The 19,179-nt window shown below is 38.6% G+C and overlaps 1 protein-coding gene across 2 annotated transcripts in view; it reads right to left on the bottom strand.

Annotated features, from left to right (window-relative positions):
- Positions 1 to 905: 905 nt before the first annotated feature.
- The window catches only part of fam219aa (family with sequence similarity 219 member Aa), a 44,633-nt gene continuing 26,359 nt past the window's right edge, over positions 906 to 19,179 (bottom strand). The window contains exons 4-6 of one of the 2 annotated variants that reach the window (XM_073064244.1): positions 16,560 to 16,640; positions 15,982 to 16,036; positions 906 to 8,285 (exon numbers count right to left, since the gene is read on the bottom strand). In XM_073064244.1, coding sequence (XP_072920345.1) covers positions 8,133 to 8,285; positions 15,982 to 16,036; positions 16,560 to 16,640 — 289 coding nt within the window. In that variant the 3' untranslated portion in view covers positions 906 to 8,132. Of the gene's footprint in view, positions 8,289 to 15,981; positions 16,037 to 16,559; positions 16,641 to 19,179 lie in introns of both variants that reach the window. The other variant, XM_073064243.1, reaches the window with a different exon arrangement.

Genomic DNA, 19,179 nt, shown 5'->3' on the forward strand with positions numbered 1-19,179 from the left:
CAGCAGCTGGTAGCCGGGGACGTGCAGACCTCCGTCCGGTTACATGCATGTACTTCAATAATAAATTTACTTTGAACCCTATCTTTTAACTTTGAATCTGGAAAAGCAAATACACTTATGCACTTTTTTGATCACATCTTTACGGAGAGAGCAGGTGAGGCTGTAGTGATATCCAGGAACTTCTAGCAGTTCAATGTTCTCAAGGTTCAAAGTTCATTCCATTGACAAGGGCAGGATTGTGTTCAGCTGTCCACTTCATTTAGATCTAACAACTAGCTCCATCTTACTGACTTTAAAAACTAGATTGTTGTTCTGATACAGTGACACAAGGCTCACAACCTCTTCCTTCCCCCAACCCCTCCCTGCACAGCCAGTGTCCAAGTTTGGAGAAGAGCTTCCATATTATGCTGAACTGTAATCAACAACATATATATTCTTAAGGTTAAGGTGATCTGAAGCTAAATGCAGTGCAAAGATCTGTACAATTTGTGAGACAATACTACCCCAGCCCCAGAAGTGTATCACAATAGCAAGCCTAGACCACAACACATGCTATGACATTGACACTGGGAACAGTTCACACGGCTCAACCATCCCATGTCTGTTTATACACTAGCTTAGTTTTCTTAATGTATTGTTCAGATTTCCCCCATTCTCTTTTCCCTCTTATGCCTGTTGAACCCCCCCTTACACAGTTCTGTTCACCGAACTACTCCCTCTGGTTGGAAGTTCCACATTCTCATCACTCATTAGATAATGTTGCTTCTGAATTTCCTGTTGGTGGTATATGGGCATGTAAGTACTTCAATAATAAATTTACTTTGAACATCTTTAGCTGTACATGTTTAATTTTCATTACAGTCCAGAGGTACATTGCAGATAATGAGACATCATAAAAGCACCAGTTATACTAAGGTTATACATGTACACCTTTATTGATGTTACACTACAATGACAATGATCCATGTCAAATACTGCATTGTAAATGTTAAAAAAGTATAGACATTCCTATTTTCAAAAGTCAAATAAATTACTGTATTTCATAACACTTGATAATAAATAAAAGTTATATTGAACTAAACATTTAAGGCATCATCTAGTTGCAGAAACAAAACAAGTTTAATGCAAATTCAATGATGAACTTTCAAAAAGTGCTTGGAAAGCAGAAACCAAATGCCTTCCCTTCCAAACAGGTTATTCTGAAGCAAATGTAAACAAACTATGGCCACCATATGTGGGATTCACAGCTTATACTTGTGATGTTTCAATTAACATTAACCACATATCTTCAAACAATGTACACAGAGGCTACTCGGCCTTCAGATTTTTAATTTAACAATGGCAGTGGACTTCAATCCCCACCCATTTTTTTGAAACTAGGCTAGGCTTTTAAAAAAAATATATAATCACAATGGTAGTGATACAATTGTTTTCTTGCCTCGTCCTATCAATAGCAAAATCACACATCTGTTACCAGTCAGGCTAATTTTTGTAACTGGTTTATCATAGAAAGGCATTTTTAAGTGAATTGAAAATTCAGACAAAGGGAATATATACTGATGCAGCCAATTCATTTCTCTAGCACAAACTGTCATAACCTGAAACAAATCTCCAATTTAGTCAAAAAATAAGCAATGATATGCCATGGAGGGTGACAAATGCATGTTAGACAAATTATTGATCAAAAATCTCAGGTTAGTTCAGTTACACAGAAGCAGCCCCAGTTTCCAGGACATTGTAAGGAGCTGTTTACCTTTCCAAATCATTGTTTCTCTGGGATTTAAAATTTCACAACTTGTTTACAGGTTTTTATAGAATTTATAATCATAGATTCTTGACTGTTTTGTGTCACATTTCTGTAAAATGCCAAAATAAAAGGGCTTTTGTTTGAACATTTGCAGATATTCATTATAAACTGCTGAAAGTCTGAAATTAACACAACATTCTAGCAACAGACAGCATATTCATGAGTGTTTGAAAAGGGAACAGAGTGAACGGCAAAAATCTACACCTCAACACTAACTCCTTTCACACACTGTTGGGTTACTGCAGCATTGCAGACTGAGTCCAATGCTCGCCATGGAGGCATTTAAATTTGATGAGAAATTTGTTTCACACTGCAAGCCTCAATTTTGGCACATCCTTTAAGTAGTCTGACTCCACAAAATTGGCCATTAACTTATTTGTATACAAATGCAAGTTAGAATATCAAAGAGTATAGTAATATTATCAATTAGAGCATGGAACACTGTGGCACTAGCTTTGGAGTGGAGTTGTTCTGAAAGATTCTTACCCATTAGATTTAAACCAGCAATTAAGGTCCTGTGCATTAAAATCTGTGACAAGTACAAGCTTTCCTCTGTTAACTTAAACTTATTTTTAAATATTTTGCACATTATGGCCCTTGGTAAATATAGAAATCACAGGTCACACTGAAATCCATAAATTGATGTACTTGCAATTTCAGCACACACTGCAAACTGTGAATTTTATGTGGGCTTTCATACATCTCCAATATTGTAGCAGTAGATTCTATTATATCTTAAAACATTTAATTCTGGAGTAGATGACAACTGGTTTATTTCAAATTTCTCCTTGAATGTTCGATCTAAAGGCACAATGCATATAGTTAGCTGCTGCCAACAAGAATTGAAACAAAAGATAACGGAAGCGGTGTAGCGGCAGATATAACTAATTTATGAATACTGTTAAACTTTTAAGAACAAAAACAGTGGAAAGAAACATGCCTAGTACAGAAGGTTATTAATAGAACAAAGGATGAGGGATGAACATTTTTTTTTAATTTAGACAAGAATACCATAAAAGACAGAAATAAGTTTTGTACTTGGAGAAATGGTGAGTCGCAAGAAATAAAATACCCCATTTCCAATGATTACAACATTTCGAAAAGAATGGCAGAACTGTAATAATGCCCTGAAAGGCATGTCTCAGTAAGAATGTCAAATAACAAACTTCAAGCCACTGGAGATCTTAGGACAGAGTTTAGTCACAAATAGTTGGATTTTAAAGAAAATCAAAAAAAGACAGGTAGTGAATTAAGGACACTAAGAGGGTAAAGGGAGAAGAGTTAAGAAACAAACCATGAAGGGCAGACAAAAAATGTTGTTGGCCTCAGCAAACGGAATGACAACAGGGATGATTAAAACACAAGGACAAAAATTTTAAATAGGGTAATTAGTGGATCAACAGTGATAATAGTGTAAATACCTGTGTAAAACTTTGGATGGGAAATGGACAATATAATGTTTTGGATAAATGAAGTTTATGGAGGCAATGCTCTAGACAGGAGAACACTGGAATGGATAAGGCTAGAAGTAAAAGTATCAATGACAGCTTCCTTTACAGAAATATTGAGAAAGACAAGAAATCAAGAGAAGTAGCAGGGTTACGACTGGCATACAAGGGTAGAACAAAGCATTGCTTTCTAATGGCAACTGTTAATGGGTCCCAAACTCAGTCTGAAATTGAATAAGATGCCCATTACATTCAACAGTATAGCCCATTGATATGAGGGGAACTAAAAAATAAATAGCCAGTCCTCATTTCCTGAAAAATCTACCTTTTCTAAGTAAGTTGGCAGCTAATAAATGAAAGTGCAGTTGCTGGTGATGGGGGAGTGGATGGTGCCTCTCAGGGTTGGAAAGTGGGTCAAAGTTGAAACCAAGTGATTCAAGAATGCTTAATCAATATTCATAAATACAACATGAAGACACCTTTAAATAACAAAGTCCAAGGGAATGTTCTATGTGTAAAAGTTCAATGAAAGATGGATTTCTGTGTAGGGAGTGCAAGACGGAGGACAAAGGGTGAAGGAGACTGCTCAATTAAAGGCTAGTGCAAAAGGTCATTAGTGTAACCAGTTAAGCATCCCTGAAGCTCAAGCCATGGGGGAATAAACAAAGATTTTAGAGTTGTGTAATGGATGAAGTTGATAGGTGTAAAGCAAGTGCTTCCAAGGGAGAGAATGGGATGAGGCCAGAGTACAATTTTACTGTGAGAGCCACCAGTGAATAGAACAGGTGGCGACAGATTATAGCCAGATTGGGTACTTCGTAAGCTCTTGTTGCCTCCTATTGGATAAATAATAATGTCCACAAATCATTGCCAATCCAGTTCTGGATAATGGGGACCTTTAATTGGTAAGTAGATGAAGACTCAGGAAATATAGAGAATATTATTATTAATTCATTGGCAACATTAAGGGAGAAAAGAAGTGAATGGATGAATGTGATTGGTAGGACATTGCCAAGATTACTCCTAATACATGTAGTGGATGTTAAGGACAATGTAGTTGGGTTGCCAACCAGAATATTTTGATCTCAGAGAAAGCTATGTGTAGCACCAAATGTAACTGTGGGATTATTCATCCAAGCACAATTTACCACTCAAGCATTGAAGTGAAAATTGTTAGCTTAAAGCATCCATTTCAACACTGACAATAATGTCTCTTGAAAGGAAGTAGCTCACTTCTGATAGCTATAGAGCTGAAAAAGAATTGTATAATTTTATGAAACAAGAACATGGGATTTTGAAACTGGAGGAAAAAGGAGTAAGAAAATAGATCTGGGACTCGAGCATTAATGTAAACAGGCTGACAAACAGACGAAGTGGGAATCTAGGTAACACAGAATACAATTCTGGAGTGTTGCTATTAACAAGTTGGTCATTTACCATTGCTTCTGTAATGCTAGCTCAAAGGAATCATGCCAAAATAGTTAACAGGAATGTTATTTTATTGAAAAATACTTGCAAAAAAAAATGAAAGCTCTGCCAAAAGAGGGGAAAAAGTAAAAGCTTTCTGTATTAAAGGCTTTAAAATTTTAGAAAGTAATGCAACAGCATGGATGAGGAATCAACTAAAAAGCAGAAATCTGTAATGTAATTTATTTTAATGCAAAAGGATTTAACAAAAATGCCTATTTCAAAAACAATGGGAAAGCAGAATCCACTAGCTTTTTAAAAAGTGCAACAAGATCTGAAAACTTATTAGAAATGTAAAAGTGTAGTTGAATTACAAAAATTAGAACTTCTTTGAGGGATGGTACATGTATAGTTATAGCCGGCATTAGAGATGGATTTTCATGGAAAGAATAATGGGAAAATCAAAATTCTTTTCATGCAAAGAGTTAATCTTGCATTGTCTCAATGTAGTTTTGAGGAGGATAATAGTTAGGGAAACAGACATGCATTTACATATAAGAGGATATGTAAAAAGGCAATAGAATGAGTTTAATGTTAAAAAGAATCCCGATTTCACCAGAGTTGAAGTGCCCCATTCTGATGCAATTTCTATTAAAATTAAGAGAAAGGGGTAGTCTTTTAGGGCAAGACTTCTTAACACTAAAATACTAACATTAATTAGATTAAAAAAGGATCTACATTTTCACAATTAGTCTAACTTCAGATTTTCGACATTTATATTTCACAAGGTACAACATTTTAAAAGGCGAGTTTAATTTGAAGTGGTCCAAATTATGTTGCCAAGATAAAAAATGTGTTCCTCAGACTTTCTTTGATATTTCAATAAGATCACAAGACTAGACCAAAATCCAACACATGGTGAACATTTGTATATTAAAATGATCGTAGTGCAACAGGATCACATTTATTGGAATAAGGTGTTCTGTTAACCAGAAGCTTTAATAAAGAGCAGCAATGGCCTGGAAGGCAAAGACCAAGTCATTTAGACAAGTCAGTCTGTTTGCATGGAGTGTTAGCGCAGGACACGTGCATACCAGAACATACACAACACAACATTGTGATATTGAAACAACAATTAGCATAATTCATTTCTCAGAAATATCTTGAAAGGGAAAGGTGGGGTGAGGGAACTATATCTATTAATAATCAGTACTTGATGCACTGGGAGACAACAATCAGAATGCAAACAACTTCTCTAAACTACATATTAATTTGCACAAATTGTATCGGTTCATGTACCATAAAAACTTTAGTTCAAATGTACCAAAGTTTCTTTATTCTAGTGTTAACAAACATTATGAATTACTCTTCGTACTAGTATCCACCTAAGCTGGGTAGAAGCACAGTATTAAACCAATTATGGTCCACCCAAAATAGAGGCAAATATATATTAATGCTTAGTTTCTTTATGTAAATACCTATACATAAATATATTAAAGTGGCTAGCAACAATGAGTTTTCGTTGAGAGATGCTTTAGACTATACTCTCTGCTCAAATATTCTGATTTAAATATTTGCACTTAAATGAAATATGTAAACCCTTAACATTAGGAATCTTTCGTACTAATGCTTTAGTTCTGGGAAGGTATTCTCCCCCCTCCCCCCAATATGTCCCTAATGTTTTCATTGTAGGAGCACTAAATCATCTTGTGGGGTCAGATTTTAATTTGCAGTCATTACAAACATTTGTACTTGTGCAGCCCTTGGCTTTGTTGCTTGTTGGAAGATTTCTGTGTTTTGTCAGGGAGGTGCCTGGTCAAATGAAATATAAGTAATAAAATTGGTTGATAACAGAACCTTCTCTTTTAACTAAATGCAACTTCCAAACTATGTTGACAGCCCATTAAGCTACCAGCAAACCCATTCTCAAGAGTCAGACAGGGGGGTTCTTTAAGTTAAAGACATTGTCCTCACCAGGAACATATTCTGCAACGATTAGAACCTCACTAGCCTAGTGCAAGTTTACTTCATCAACGAAATGTTGGTTATAAACTACCAGAATATAGACTTTAAAGCAGATTCCTCAAGTCAATATTCCCAAAATTCTAAGAGATAAAAGCTCAGACCGTCTTTTTACTACTATAACCAACCATCCCTGTAATTTCTATTTTGTTCTTTACATACAGAATTCTAAAAATACTCCCAGCTTGATTTCACTAGTCCTATATATACACATTGCCTTTTGCACTTTTACCCATTTTTGATATTTACAAGTAAACCTGCAACAATTTATTCACTTACAACAGACTTTGCCTTGACAATTTTAACTGAAAGGCCAAAACCTTTAAAAGAAAAATTATTCAGTTTTGGGCAATAGCATTTATTCCTTGTTCATTTATGTCCTTGGGTAACCTTAATGAACTACTGCAGTCCCTGTGGTGAAGAAACTCCCACAATGCTGCTGGATATGTTGTTCCAAGATTTAATCCCAATTATAATGAAAGTGATACATTTCCCATAATCAGAGTGATGCGTGACATAAATGTACACGTATAGGTGGCAGTGTTCCCATGCACTTGAATCCCATGGCCCTTAAAGAGGTAGGTGCCGTGGCCTTGGCAGGTGCTATCAGAACAAGTCACCTTAAAGCAGCATTACGCACACTGCTTTCCACTCTAACTTCCTCCTAACCAAATGCTTTCTGTAACAAGTCCCCTGAACCTAAAAAAATGTACCCTTTCTTGCATGATTTTCCTAACAATTAATGACTCATACACAGAAATGAAATCTTGACCTTTTCATTGTGTTAAGAAGAAGCGGTTTTCAAATAAAGCAAAACAATATGTACAATAATGGTGCAAGAACCATCTAAGCAACTAAGAGTACACCATAAAAAAATGGGTACTTTGGTTTTAGCTTGGAAACTTTGAGTAAGTTTTCAAAATTTCCCGCAACAAATGAGAGCTAATATCAAATTCTAAATGTTAATGCAAAACCTCTAAGTATTAAGCTGAAATAGAGGCAATGTGATTGTTTAAAGAAAATGGTTGACTAATTTTAGGTTAGATATCACTGGCTCCAAGTACAATGGTAAGGAAGTAGTAATACCCTTTAAATAATGGACAGCTAAACTTTTAGTAGACTCAAGAACAGTTGGATTTTGCTTTCCATTCTACTCAGAGCTTTAAATTCATGCTTGAAGCAATATTCAATTTCTTCCCTCCCCCCACCCTCGTCCTTAAGCAGGGAGAAAAAAATAATCAGGGTTACACAATACAACCACTGCCGAGCAGTAGGATTAATTGTCATCTTCTATTACACACAAATTCAACACTGCATTCACATCCACTTATGAATGCCACAATGATGGTCTGCTTTTTTTTTGTAACACGGACACAAAGTGCATGTCCTACCATAGGAGGAAGCAATGGCTGTTAGTTTTACGATTACAGTGGAACGTGCCAGTCACATTATTGAACATTGCAGGTGGTGGAAGTGGCCTGGCAACACATGCAGGTCGGATTTACTGATTTCGGGGGAATAAGATCCAAGTCTTCATCATCTGGAATTTCATCTAATCGATATCCATCTTTCAGGAGCTGGATGTTTAAGTCTTGGTTAATCTGCTATAAAAACAAAACAGTCAAGAGCTTAGTAGTGACTTTTGAGCATTCAGAAACTCTTTTGATATCTTGTAATGATGTGCTGATTAAATTGACAAATAACGTGTACTAGATATCCAATATCTTTCAACTGAAGTTTAATTAAAACACAAGATTTATTTTCCTACACAGCTTAGACAATAGACAGTAGGTGCAGGAATAGGCCATTCGGCCCTTCTAGCCAGCACCGCCATTCACTGTGATCATGGCTGATCATACACAATCAGTACCCTGTTCCTGCCCTCTCCCCATATCCCTTGACCCCGCTATCTATAAGAGCTCTATCTAACTCTCTCTTGAATGCATCCAGAGACTTGGCCTCCACTGCCTTCTGGGGCAGTGCATTCCACATATCCACCACTCTCTGGGTGAAAAAGTTTTTCCACATCTCTGTTCTAAATGGCCTACCCCTTATTCTTAAACTGTGGCCTCTAGTTCTGGACTCACCCATCAGCAGGAACATGCTTCCTGCCTCCAGCGTGTCCAATCCCTTAATAATCTTATATGTTTCAATCAGATCCCCTCTCATCCTTCTGAATTCCAGTGTATACAAGCCCAGTCGCTCCAATCTTTCAACATATGACAGTCTCGCCATTCCGGGAATTAACCTTGTGAACCTACGCTGCACTCCCTCAATAGCAAGAATGTCCTTCCTCAAATTTGGAGAACAAAACTGCGCACAATACTCCAGGTGGGGTCTCACCAGGGCCCTGTATAGCTGCAGAAGGACCTCTTTACTCCTATACTCAATTCCTCTTGTTATAAAGGCCAGCATGCCATTAGTTTTCTTCACTGCCTGCTGTACCTGCATGCTTGCTTTCATTGACTGATGTACAAGAACACCTAGATCTCGTTGTACTTACCCTTTTCCTAACTTGACTCCATTTAGATAATCTGCCTTCCTGTTCTTGCCACCAAAGTGGATAACCTCACATTTATCCACATTAAACTGCATCTGCCATACATTTGCCCACTCACCCAACCTGTCCAAGTCACACTGCATTCTCATAACATCCTCCTGACATTTCACACTGCCACCCAGCTTTGTATCATCGGCAAATTTGCTAATGTTACTTTTAATCCCTTCATCTAAATCATTAATGTATGTTGTAAACAGCTGCGGTCCCAGCACCGAACCTTGCAGTACCCCACTGGTCACAGCCTGCCATTCTGAAAGGGACCTGTTAATCGCTACTCTGTTTCCTGTCAGCCAGCCAATTTTCAATCCATGTCAGTACTCTGCCCCCAATACAATGCGCCCGAATTTTGCCCACTAATCTCCTATGTGGGACTTTATCAAAAGCTTTCTGGAAGTCCAGGTACACTACATCCACTGGCTCTCCCTTGTCCATTTTCATAGTTACATCCTCAAAAAACTCCAGAAGATTAGTCAAGCATGATTTTCCCTTCATAAATCCATGCTGACTCCGACTGATCCTTCTACTGCTATCCAAATGTGTCGTAATTTCTTCTTTTATAATTGACTCCAGCATCTTACCCACCACTGACGTCAGGCTAACCAGTCTATAATTCCGTTTTCTCTCTCCCTCCTTTCTTGAAAAGTGGGACAACATTAGCCACCCTCCAATCAGCAGGAACTGTTCCTGAATCTATTACAAAGTATTACTATTACAAAGTAAAATCTCATTCACAAAGACCTTCATGTTATACAATACCTAAAAATGGGAGAGCAAAGAAGCTGCATATTAAAGAATAAGGCTTCAATCATAAAATAAAGCTATGTAAGCAAGAACGACCAGAAATGCTGTTTACGCAGAGATTCCCATAACATGATCGCACCTACTTGCCTAATAAAGTAAAACCCATGCACCAACCCAAAACTGAAATTAAACCTGTGTTAATGGAAACCTTATGTCCAAAGGAAAACTCAATTTTTTGAAGAAATAAACTATTTCCCATTGGAAAGCTTTCCCATTCTCATTGGATACTGTAGTGTTAAAATGATATTTTTCTTTGTAGTACTTAAGATTTTCAGATCATTTGATTCTTATTAAGAGACTGAGAGACTTTTGTACAATTTTTAATGCATATAATTTTACAATAGTGTTACATACCCCGTAACTGGGTGTCTGACCAGCAGAGAAAGAATAATCTGTTGGAGTCTGGTGGTACCAAACTAAAGGTGTTTATTAGTAAAGTACACAATACAATATCAAAAATGCAAATATACATCTAAAACAAGTTAGCAGTAATAAACCTAAAAGTGTAGGAATAATAATCAATAATAAATAAGCTCTATCGATGTCTAGGGGTAAATGAATTGTCATAGGAAAGTATAGAGTTCAGTTGATAAATGCTGAGGTGGTTATGGTTGTTGTGTTGAAATCGTTGGAGAGAGAGACAGAGCAAGCGAGATGTAACAGCAACAGCTGCGGCAGGCAAACCTTTTGTGGCCTTCTTAATCTGTCGTATCGTTGTGGTCATTCAGTTATGACCTCTCTGTTCTTCAGCTAGACCGTTCTTCTGTGGTGGACTCGTCACTCTGGCATGAGTGGACACACACACAAGTCCCCACCGGCCCTGCTGTGACACTGTGAGCTTTACTGACCGATCTCCTGGTTCGGTCTCCGAAGCCCCCACCTTTCTGTGGATTCCCTAACACTCAGTCAGTGTGTCTCTCCAGACCTGTCTTTTATCCCCACTCACGGGGTCTCAGCTATCCATCAACTCTGAATGACCGTGTCCATCAAATCAGGCCACTCCTGCTATCTCCTGAGGAATGTTAACGAGCAAAGTAAAGTCCTTGTAGTGGAAGGTAAATAATCCAAGAGGAGAGAAAATACAGTAAATCAACAGTCTCTCTCCCCCTCCTATCTGTAGCAGATGTTCTTGCCTGTGCTCTCTCTCTCTCTCTCTCTCAATAGCAGCATAGCAACAGCAATAGTTCGTAGTTCTCAGGGGGGGGGGAATGGTTAACTCTGCACCCCATTGTCCATCAGGTCTGTCCATCACTCATAACAATAGAAGTGGCTAGATAGCACATTATTCCCCAGTTTGTTTCATTCTTTATTTTCCTCCAACCCCCAGTTTCCAATTGTTTCATTTTCAAGAATTTCAATAAATCTTCAGGTAGAGCATAGTTGATCACAATGCAAAATATATAAAATAAATTCCTCATCTCACAGTTGGCTTTCACCGAATATTTTAAACCCGATTTCTTGAGCTTTGTTTACCTGCACTGAACTCTCTCTGCAGCTGTTACACTTTATTCTGCATTGTTGCTGTTATGACTTGTTCTGTCTCAACTCACTGTGTAATGACCTGATCTGTATGAACAGTATGCATGACAAGGTTTTTCATTGCATCTCAGTATGTATAACAATAAACCCGTTCCTCAATTCTTTGAACATTGTCGTCATCATCATAACAAATTCACATTCAATGCTTTGTGGTACATGCATGCTCTTGACTTTTCTCACCGCCTCCAGTATCGACGGATCATTCTGACTGAAAGCTGTCCTGGTCCTTAACGTGACACTAAGTCGTAGAAAAATATCTCATATCTATTTTGGCTAGTTGCAGTCATCAGGACTCATTGCGACATTCAATATTTGCAGGTAATCAGAATCAGGTTTATTAACACTGGCATATGCCATGAAATTTGTTTTTTTTGTGGCAGCAGTACAGTGTAATAAATTAAACTATAAAGTATAATATGAAAAAATTAAATAAGTAGTGCACAAGACATAAATAGTGAAGTAGGGTACATACGTTCATTGTCTACTCAGAAATGTGATAGCGGAGTGCAGAAACTGTTTCTAAAATATTTAAGACAAGCTTGGATAGATTTTTGCATACCAGGGGAATTAAAGGGTTATGGTAAGATCAGCCATGATCTTATTGAATGGTGGAGCAGGCTTGACAGGCGAGATGGCCTACTCCTGCTCCTATTTCTTATTTTCCTATGAGTGTGCATCTTGTATCTCTTTGATGGTAGCACTAAGAGCAATATGGATTTCTAAACTGTCACAATTTCAGATAACCAGCTTTTTTTCCCTGCTTAGTTTTACTTTCTCCCCCCACAGATGCCATCCGATTTGCTGAACATTCTCATTTATTTCAGTTTTCCTGCAACTGTTGTGTTATGCATCAGCTCCCACCATGCGTGTGCACTTTTTTAAAAATGTCTCTCTAGGAGAACAATTATGATCAAGAGGGATAACCACCCTCTTGCAGATGACACTCATGTGAATCAATCATTTAGGTATGATTTCTATTTATGCATACATTTATATGGCAAATAGATTTTTCTTGAAGAACTTAGTACAGTGCTGATGTGTACAGTTTTATTAAGAAATATTTTATCTGAAGATAAAATTTATTTAGTGGTGATATATGGGAGTTCTGTTCATTTAAATTTGCAGTAATATCTTGTTACATGAGACATACATGAAATTAATTCTGGGCTCTCCAAATTAAACTTCATGTATCTAGCTTGGAAAAATGTACAAAAATACAGTACCATTGATGGATTAGTCTGCCTATTGTTTAAGCCATCAGCTACAAGCTTTCACCTGAAATAGATGAACTGACTCCACACCAGTAGAAAATGAGATAACGTTTTGGCTAGGATCAAGAAAAGGTGGAGAAAAATTGAAGAGTAAATTTCTAAGAAAACTGCAGATGAGGTAGACATTTCAGCACATCTTATTCATTTGGAATTATTCAAATACTGTTTGAATTATTTTGATCTATGATGCATCCCATTTGATGATCATGCATAAAGAACATTATTCAGCATAGGTTCAAAATTGTCACAGGTTTGATCTCATACACACTCATAGTGTTCAATGTATTTTAATAGGATCCCTATTTATTTTTCAGACATACTAAATTTGTCTACCATAAGTGCTTCATAACACACTGCCTTTCCAGATTATTACGAAGTTAAAATAACATTTACTATTGAAGTACATATGTTACCACATACTAAGTTGAGGTTCATTTTCTTGCAGGCATTTACAGAAGTAAAATTATGAAAAAAAGCATAAGCAATGATTGACAAACAAGCAATGTGCAAAAGGCAAACAATAAAAAAAATTAGAACGAACTGTAGAGAGACCTTGAAAGTGAATCTGTAGGTTGTAGATTCAGGCCAGAGTTGTGGTGAGTAGAATAGATATCCTACATCTGGGTAACTGATTGGGAAATGTACAAGCACTTCGATATCTCTTCCATTTCATGCACATCTGCTCTTACCCCATCCTGCCGCCACCCTAGTGCAGTGTCCCTCTTCCCAACCTACCATCCCACCAGCTTCTGCATCCAGCACACAATTCTCCAAAACTTTCGCCACCTCCAGTGGGATCCTACCACCAAGCAGATATTTACCTCCACCTCACTTTCTGCAGGGATCTCTCCCTTGTCCATTCATCCCTACCCACTGATCTCCCTCCTGGCACTTATTCTTGCAAACGGAACAAGTGCTATATCTGCCCCTACACTTACCCCCACTCACTACCAATCAGGGCCCCAAACAGTCCTTACAGGTGAGGCAACACTTCACCTGTCAGTCTGTTGGGGTGGCCTTCTGTATGTTGGTGAGACCCGACGTAGATTGGGAGACCATTTTGCTGAGCACCTACACTCCATCCAGAAAAGCAGGATCACCCAGAGGCCACCCATTTTAATTCCACTTCCCATTTTGATATGTCCATCTATGGCCTCCTCCACTGTTGTGCAGAGGCCACTCTTGGGTTGGAGGAACAACATCTTATACTCCGCTTGGGTAGCCTCCAACCTGATGGCATGAATATCAATTTTTCAAACTTCTAGTAATGCCCCTCCCCCCACTTCATGATTTCTCATTCCCTTTTCCCTCTCTCACCTCACTGCTTTGCCTGCCCATCGCCTCCATCTAGTGCTCCTCTCTCCTTTTATTTCTTCCATGGCCTTCTGTCTCTTTCACCAATCAACTTCCCAGCTCTTTACTTCATTCTTCCCCTCCAGGAATCACCTGGTGTTTCTCTCTCCCCTCCCCCCACCTTTTAAATCTACTCCCTAGTTTTCAACTTCATTCCTGCTGAAGGGTTTTGGCCTGAAACGTCGACTGTTCTCTTTTCCGAGATGCTGCCTGGCCTGCTGAGCTCCTCCAGCATTTTGTATGTGGTACTTGGATAGGTATATGCAAGAGCTTAGAGTAGGGCTTCCCAACTTTTTTTAAAATTCCATAGACCATGTACCATTAACCTAGGGGCTGTGGACCCCAGATTTTCATTCTTTCTAGAACAGTGGCTTGAGGGGTCTGATCAGAACAAATTGGAATCCATAAACTCTGCCACGGAGAGATATGACAAGCTTGATGGGGTGAGTGGCTATTTTGGGAGGTGGTGCACTTCTACTTTTTACACTTGGGTTCTGGGTGTTCCTGAAGAATAGGCTCACGGTTCACGACTCACTATGCCATTCTGAATGTTCCATCTCCAATATGAATGGTCACGGGCTAGGGATGTTCAAGAATTGGTGTGGATCTTACACTTTTTTTGAAGAGGCTTTGAGTTCATGGTGATCTCTTCCTAATGTAGAGTTTGGAATAACATGAATACTTCCAAAGTTGATGTTAGGCATAACTAGTCCATTGGAGTTGACTGTCTGGAAGTAGACTCAATGCTGAGGAGTATGGTTTGGGAGTGCACGCTCACATTTGGTTTACTTCATCCCAGTGGCAAGGATGATCAGTTAATTCAGCATTGATGCTATCTCCTCAATGCCTTGAGATGTGGGCTGTTAAAGTTCACAATTTGGAGGTTTACAGGAGACCATAAGACATAAGAGCAGAATTAAGCCTTCAGCCCATCAGCTCTGGTCTGCCAGTTGATCAAGGTTAATTTATTTTCTTTCTCAATCCCATTCTCCTGCCTCCTCTCCATAATCTTTGATGTCCATACTAATTAAGTACTATTTTAAATAAACCCAGAGACTCGGACCCCATAGGCATCTGTGGCAATGAATTTCACAGATTCCTTCTCCTAAAAAAATTCTGCCTTATTTCTGTTCTAAAGGAATGTCCTATTCTGAGGCTGTGCCCTCTGGTACTAGGCTCTCCCATTAATGGAAACATTCTCTGCATGTCCACTTTATCTATTCAGTAAGTTCCAATGAGATCTCACTCATTTCTCTAAATTCCAGTGAGTACAGGCCAAGAGTCATCAAATAGTCCTCACACATTAATCCCTTCATTTGCAGGATCATTCTCGCAAACCTCCTCTGTATCTTCTCCAATGCCAGCACATCCTTTCTCAGATATGGGGCTCAACCACTGATGTCCAATGAGCTTTGTGCCTTGTTTGCAGTTGTACACTAAAGGAGACAAAGTTTCATCTGCTTTAACTGGCAGCTTCAGAGATATGGGAAGTGGACCTTTGTTGTCCATAGTATGGGCCAGCAGAGCAGGTTGATTTATATACAATTCAGTGAATAAGTCAACAATGACTACAGACTGATGTTTGAACAAGGAAATTATGCAAGCAGCAAGAGCATACAGTACAAACGGACCATATGTAATAAAATCTAAGACGACAAATTCAAAACATTTAAACACATAACTGTGAGCATGTAATTGAGCAGAACACATTACTAATTACTTACTTTAGCACTTACTCTTTAATCAAATGATTTGTCATTACAAATAACTCACCTCAGCTGAAGAATAGCCTGACGACGAGTACCGGGACACATCAAAGTCATCATCACTGCAATTACATAGAAGTAGGCAAAGATTAATTTTTCAAAAATGCAAGTCTTTGAAAGTCTTACCTTAGATATACATGGTCCTTCAGAATCTTATGTTCAGGGCAAAAATGTTACACAGGGACCAATTTGGTAGAAGCAATCAGTACATAAAATTCATTTTTTTAAAAACACATAAAATAGATGCTCAAATGACTAAAGCATCTGAAATTTAGTAAAGAGACCGCTTTATGAAGATAAATTAATTTTGTTAAGAGCCAGGATGAAATGTTCATATTTATTGAGGGAACATTTAAAACTCACTCTAAAAATAGGTTTGCAATTAACACAGCATGCAAAGAATTTTACTATTGAAGTATGAATTTCAGGACTATAATTACCCACAACTTATAAAACCAAGAAGAGCAAAGGGTGCCTGGGAGTAAGATGCAGGAACCTTTCCAAGTCATGCATTATCCTGACTTGGAAATACAGTCTCTGGTCATTCATAGACATCGAACCTCAATATAATTGAATATAACATACCTATCAGTGTCCAGAGCAACCAAAGGTTTTTCATCTGGGCTTTGGTCTAGGGAAGAATATCCTTTATTTGGTACAACCAACCTGCCAAAAATCACAAATTACAAACTCTTAATTTAAAAAAAACCTTTTATCCTATTTTATTCAGCTGTGAATGATTCAGTTTTAATATATCATCCAAAGTTTGACATTCATGCAGCCACCTGTCCTTCCCGATTTCATTGGAAAGCTATTACATTTTATAGAGATAAGGTAAGTGCTGGAACTGCTTTAAGTCTGTTTAATTTACAGAACTGAAGTCATGATACAGGAGGACATTTTGACCACCATACCTACAACTACTTAGGAAGAATGACCCTTCCTATCCCAACTTCCAAAGCTTAGTCCATAGCTTTACAGGGTACAGCTCAGAGAATACACAACTAATAACCGTTTCAGCATGATCAGAGTTTGTCTCTACCCAGCCATTTTGGTAGCAAGTACCAGCCTGCTACTATCCTCTGGGTGGAAAAAAAGTTCCCTGTTCCCTCTCTAATCCTTCTGCTAGTTTTGGACTAACAAGAGAAAATCTGCAGAGGCTGGAAATCCAAGCAATACATACAAAATGCCGGAGAAACTCAGCAGGCCAGGCATCATCTAAGAAAAAAAGAGTACAGTCGATGCTTTGGGCTGAAACCCTTCTGCAGGACTGGAGAAACTAAAGACGAGGAGTAGATTTAAAAAGTGGGGGGAGGGGAGGGAGAAACACAAAGTGATAGGTGAAACCGGGAGGGGGAGGGGTAAAGTAAAGAGCTGGAGGGCGGGAATCGAATAGGGAACGCCAGAAGGTCATGGAAGAAAGAAATGGGCGGGGGGGGGAAGAAAGAAATGGGCGGGGGGGGGGGAAGAAAGAAATGGGGGGGGGGGGAGAAAGAAATGGGCGGGGGGGGGGAAGAAAGAAATGGGCGGGGGGGGGGAAGAAAGAAATGGGCGGGGGGGGAAGAAACACCAGAGGGAGGAGATGGGCAAGCAAGGAGATACCGTGAGAGAGGAAAAAGGGGATGGGGAAGGGTGAAGGGGAGTGGGGCGCATTACTGGAAGTTCAAGAAATTGATATTCACGCCATCAGGTTGGAGACTACCCAGATGGAATACAAGGTGTTGTTCCTCCAACCTGAGTGAGGGCTCATTGCGATAGTAGAGGAGGCCATGGATAGACATATTGTGATGGGAAGTGGAATTAAAATGGGTGGGCACTGGGAGATCACACTTCCTCTGGCAGATGGAGCTTAGGTGCTTGGTGAAGCGGTCTCCCAATATATAGGAGGCCACACTGGGAGCACCAGGCACAGTATATGACCCCAACAGACTCACAGGCAAAGTGCTGCCTCACCTGGAAGGACTGTTTGGGGCCCTGAATGTTAGTGATGTAGGGGCAGCTGTAGCACTTGTTCTGCTTGCAAGGATAACTCCCAGGAGAGAGATTAGTGGGGAGGGATGAATTGAATGGAAAAGAGAGTTGCATAGGGAGCGATCTTTGCAGAAAGTGGGGGGGGGATGGGAAAGATGTGTTTGGTGGTAGGATCCCACTTTGGAGATAGCAGAAGTTACGGACTCCCTTGTCCATTCATTTCCCCTCTTCCCCCCCCCCCCCACCCCGCCACTGATTACCAACTTGACTCAAATGCATGCTCCTTAAATAGTTATAAAACATTATTGTATTTTCTTTTAATTTATTCTACACATATTTTCCCGCCCTATTTTAGCTTTGTATTTTTTTAAACTTCACTCCTGTACTTCTGTCACTCTTCCTGGCATTCCACTACATTAAAATGTCAGCATCAAATACAAACTTCCCTTTTTACCTCATTATCCAGAGGGTTCTAAATTTGGCAGTCACATCCTTATCTTTCTGGGAATGTCCTTAATTGCTATGTCTCATATAAGTGGCTGCTTTTGGTAGATTAGCTGTTGTAAAATAAAATGGCTTAATAGCTGACCTTGATATAAGGCAGATTTTCACCTTGTGACAGATCAAAGAAACAGCAAGAGATACTACAATCGCTATTGTAGTACTCTTGTACTATAGGTATTGCACAGCAAGAACATTTATAAATATCTAATGCTAATGGCAATTACACAATTATTCCATAAATAATCAAAGTCATAATACGTTGCAGTACAATTGGAATAGCACACAATAACAACTTAATTTCTATGTACAATTTTTAAATTTATAAACATTATGCTATAAAGCTTCAAGCTTTATTCAATACATGGTTAACCAGGTTAAGGAACTTTGAAGTTTCCTTACAGTACAGGCTGGAGAGTTTAATGAAAGTTAAAATTAGGGAGTTCCTGAAAACCACTAAAGGGTAAGAGGTGGTACAAATTGAGTTCTGGATTTGCATTTGGCAAGTTCAAAACTAACTGAAGGTTTATGATTAAAAAATCCAAAACAAAGCTGATAAAAGTATGACACCTAGTTTTATAAACATGTACTTGTGAATATTTTGGCTGTGTTTTGTGGATCTGTCTTTTTACATATTACAATAAGTACTGAACAATATTAAAATGAAACTTAGATAAAATACATTTTTTTTCTTTTCAGATTGAATGGCACAGCAGGCTTGAACGGCTGTGGA

Source organism: Hemitrygon akajei, chromosome 13, assembly GCF_048418815.1.
Source record: "Hemitrygon akajei chromosome 13, sHemAka1.3, whole genome shotgun sequence".
Taxonomy (NCBI): Eukaryota; Metazoa; Chordata; class Chondrichthyes; order Myliobatiformes; family Dasyatidae; genus Hemitrygon; species Hemitrygon akajei.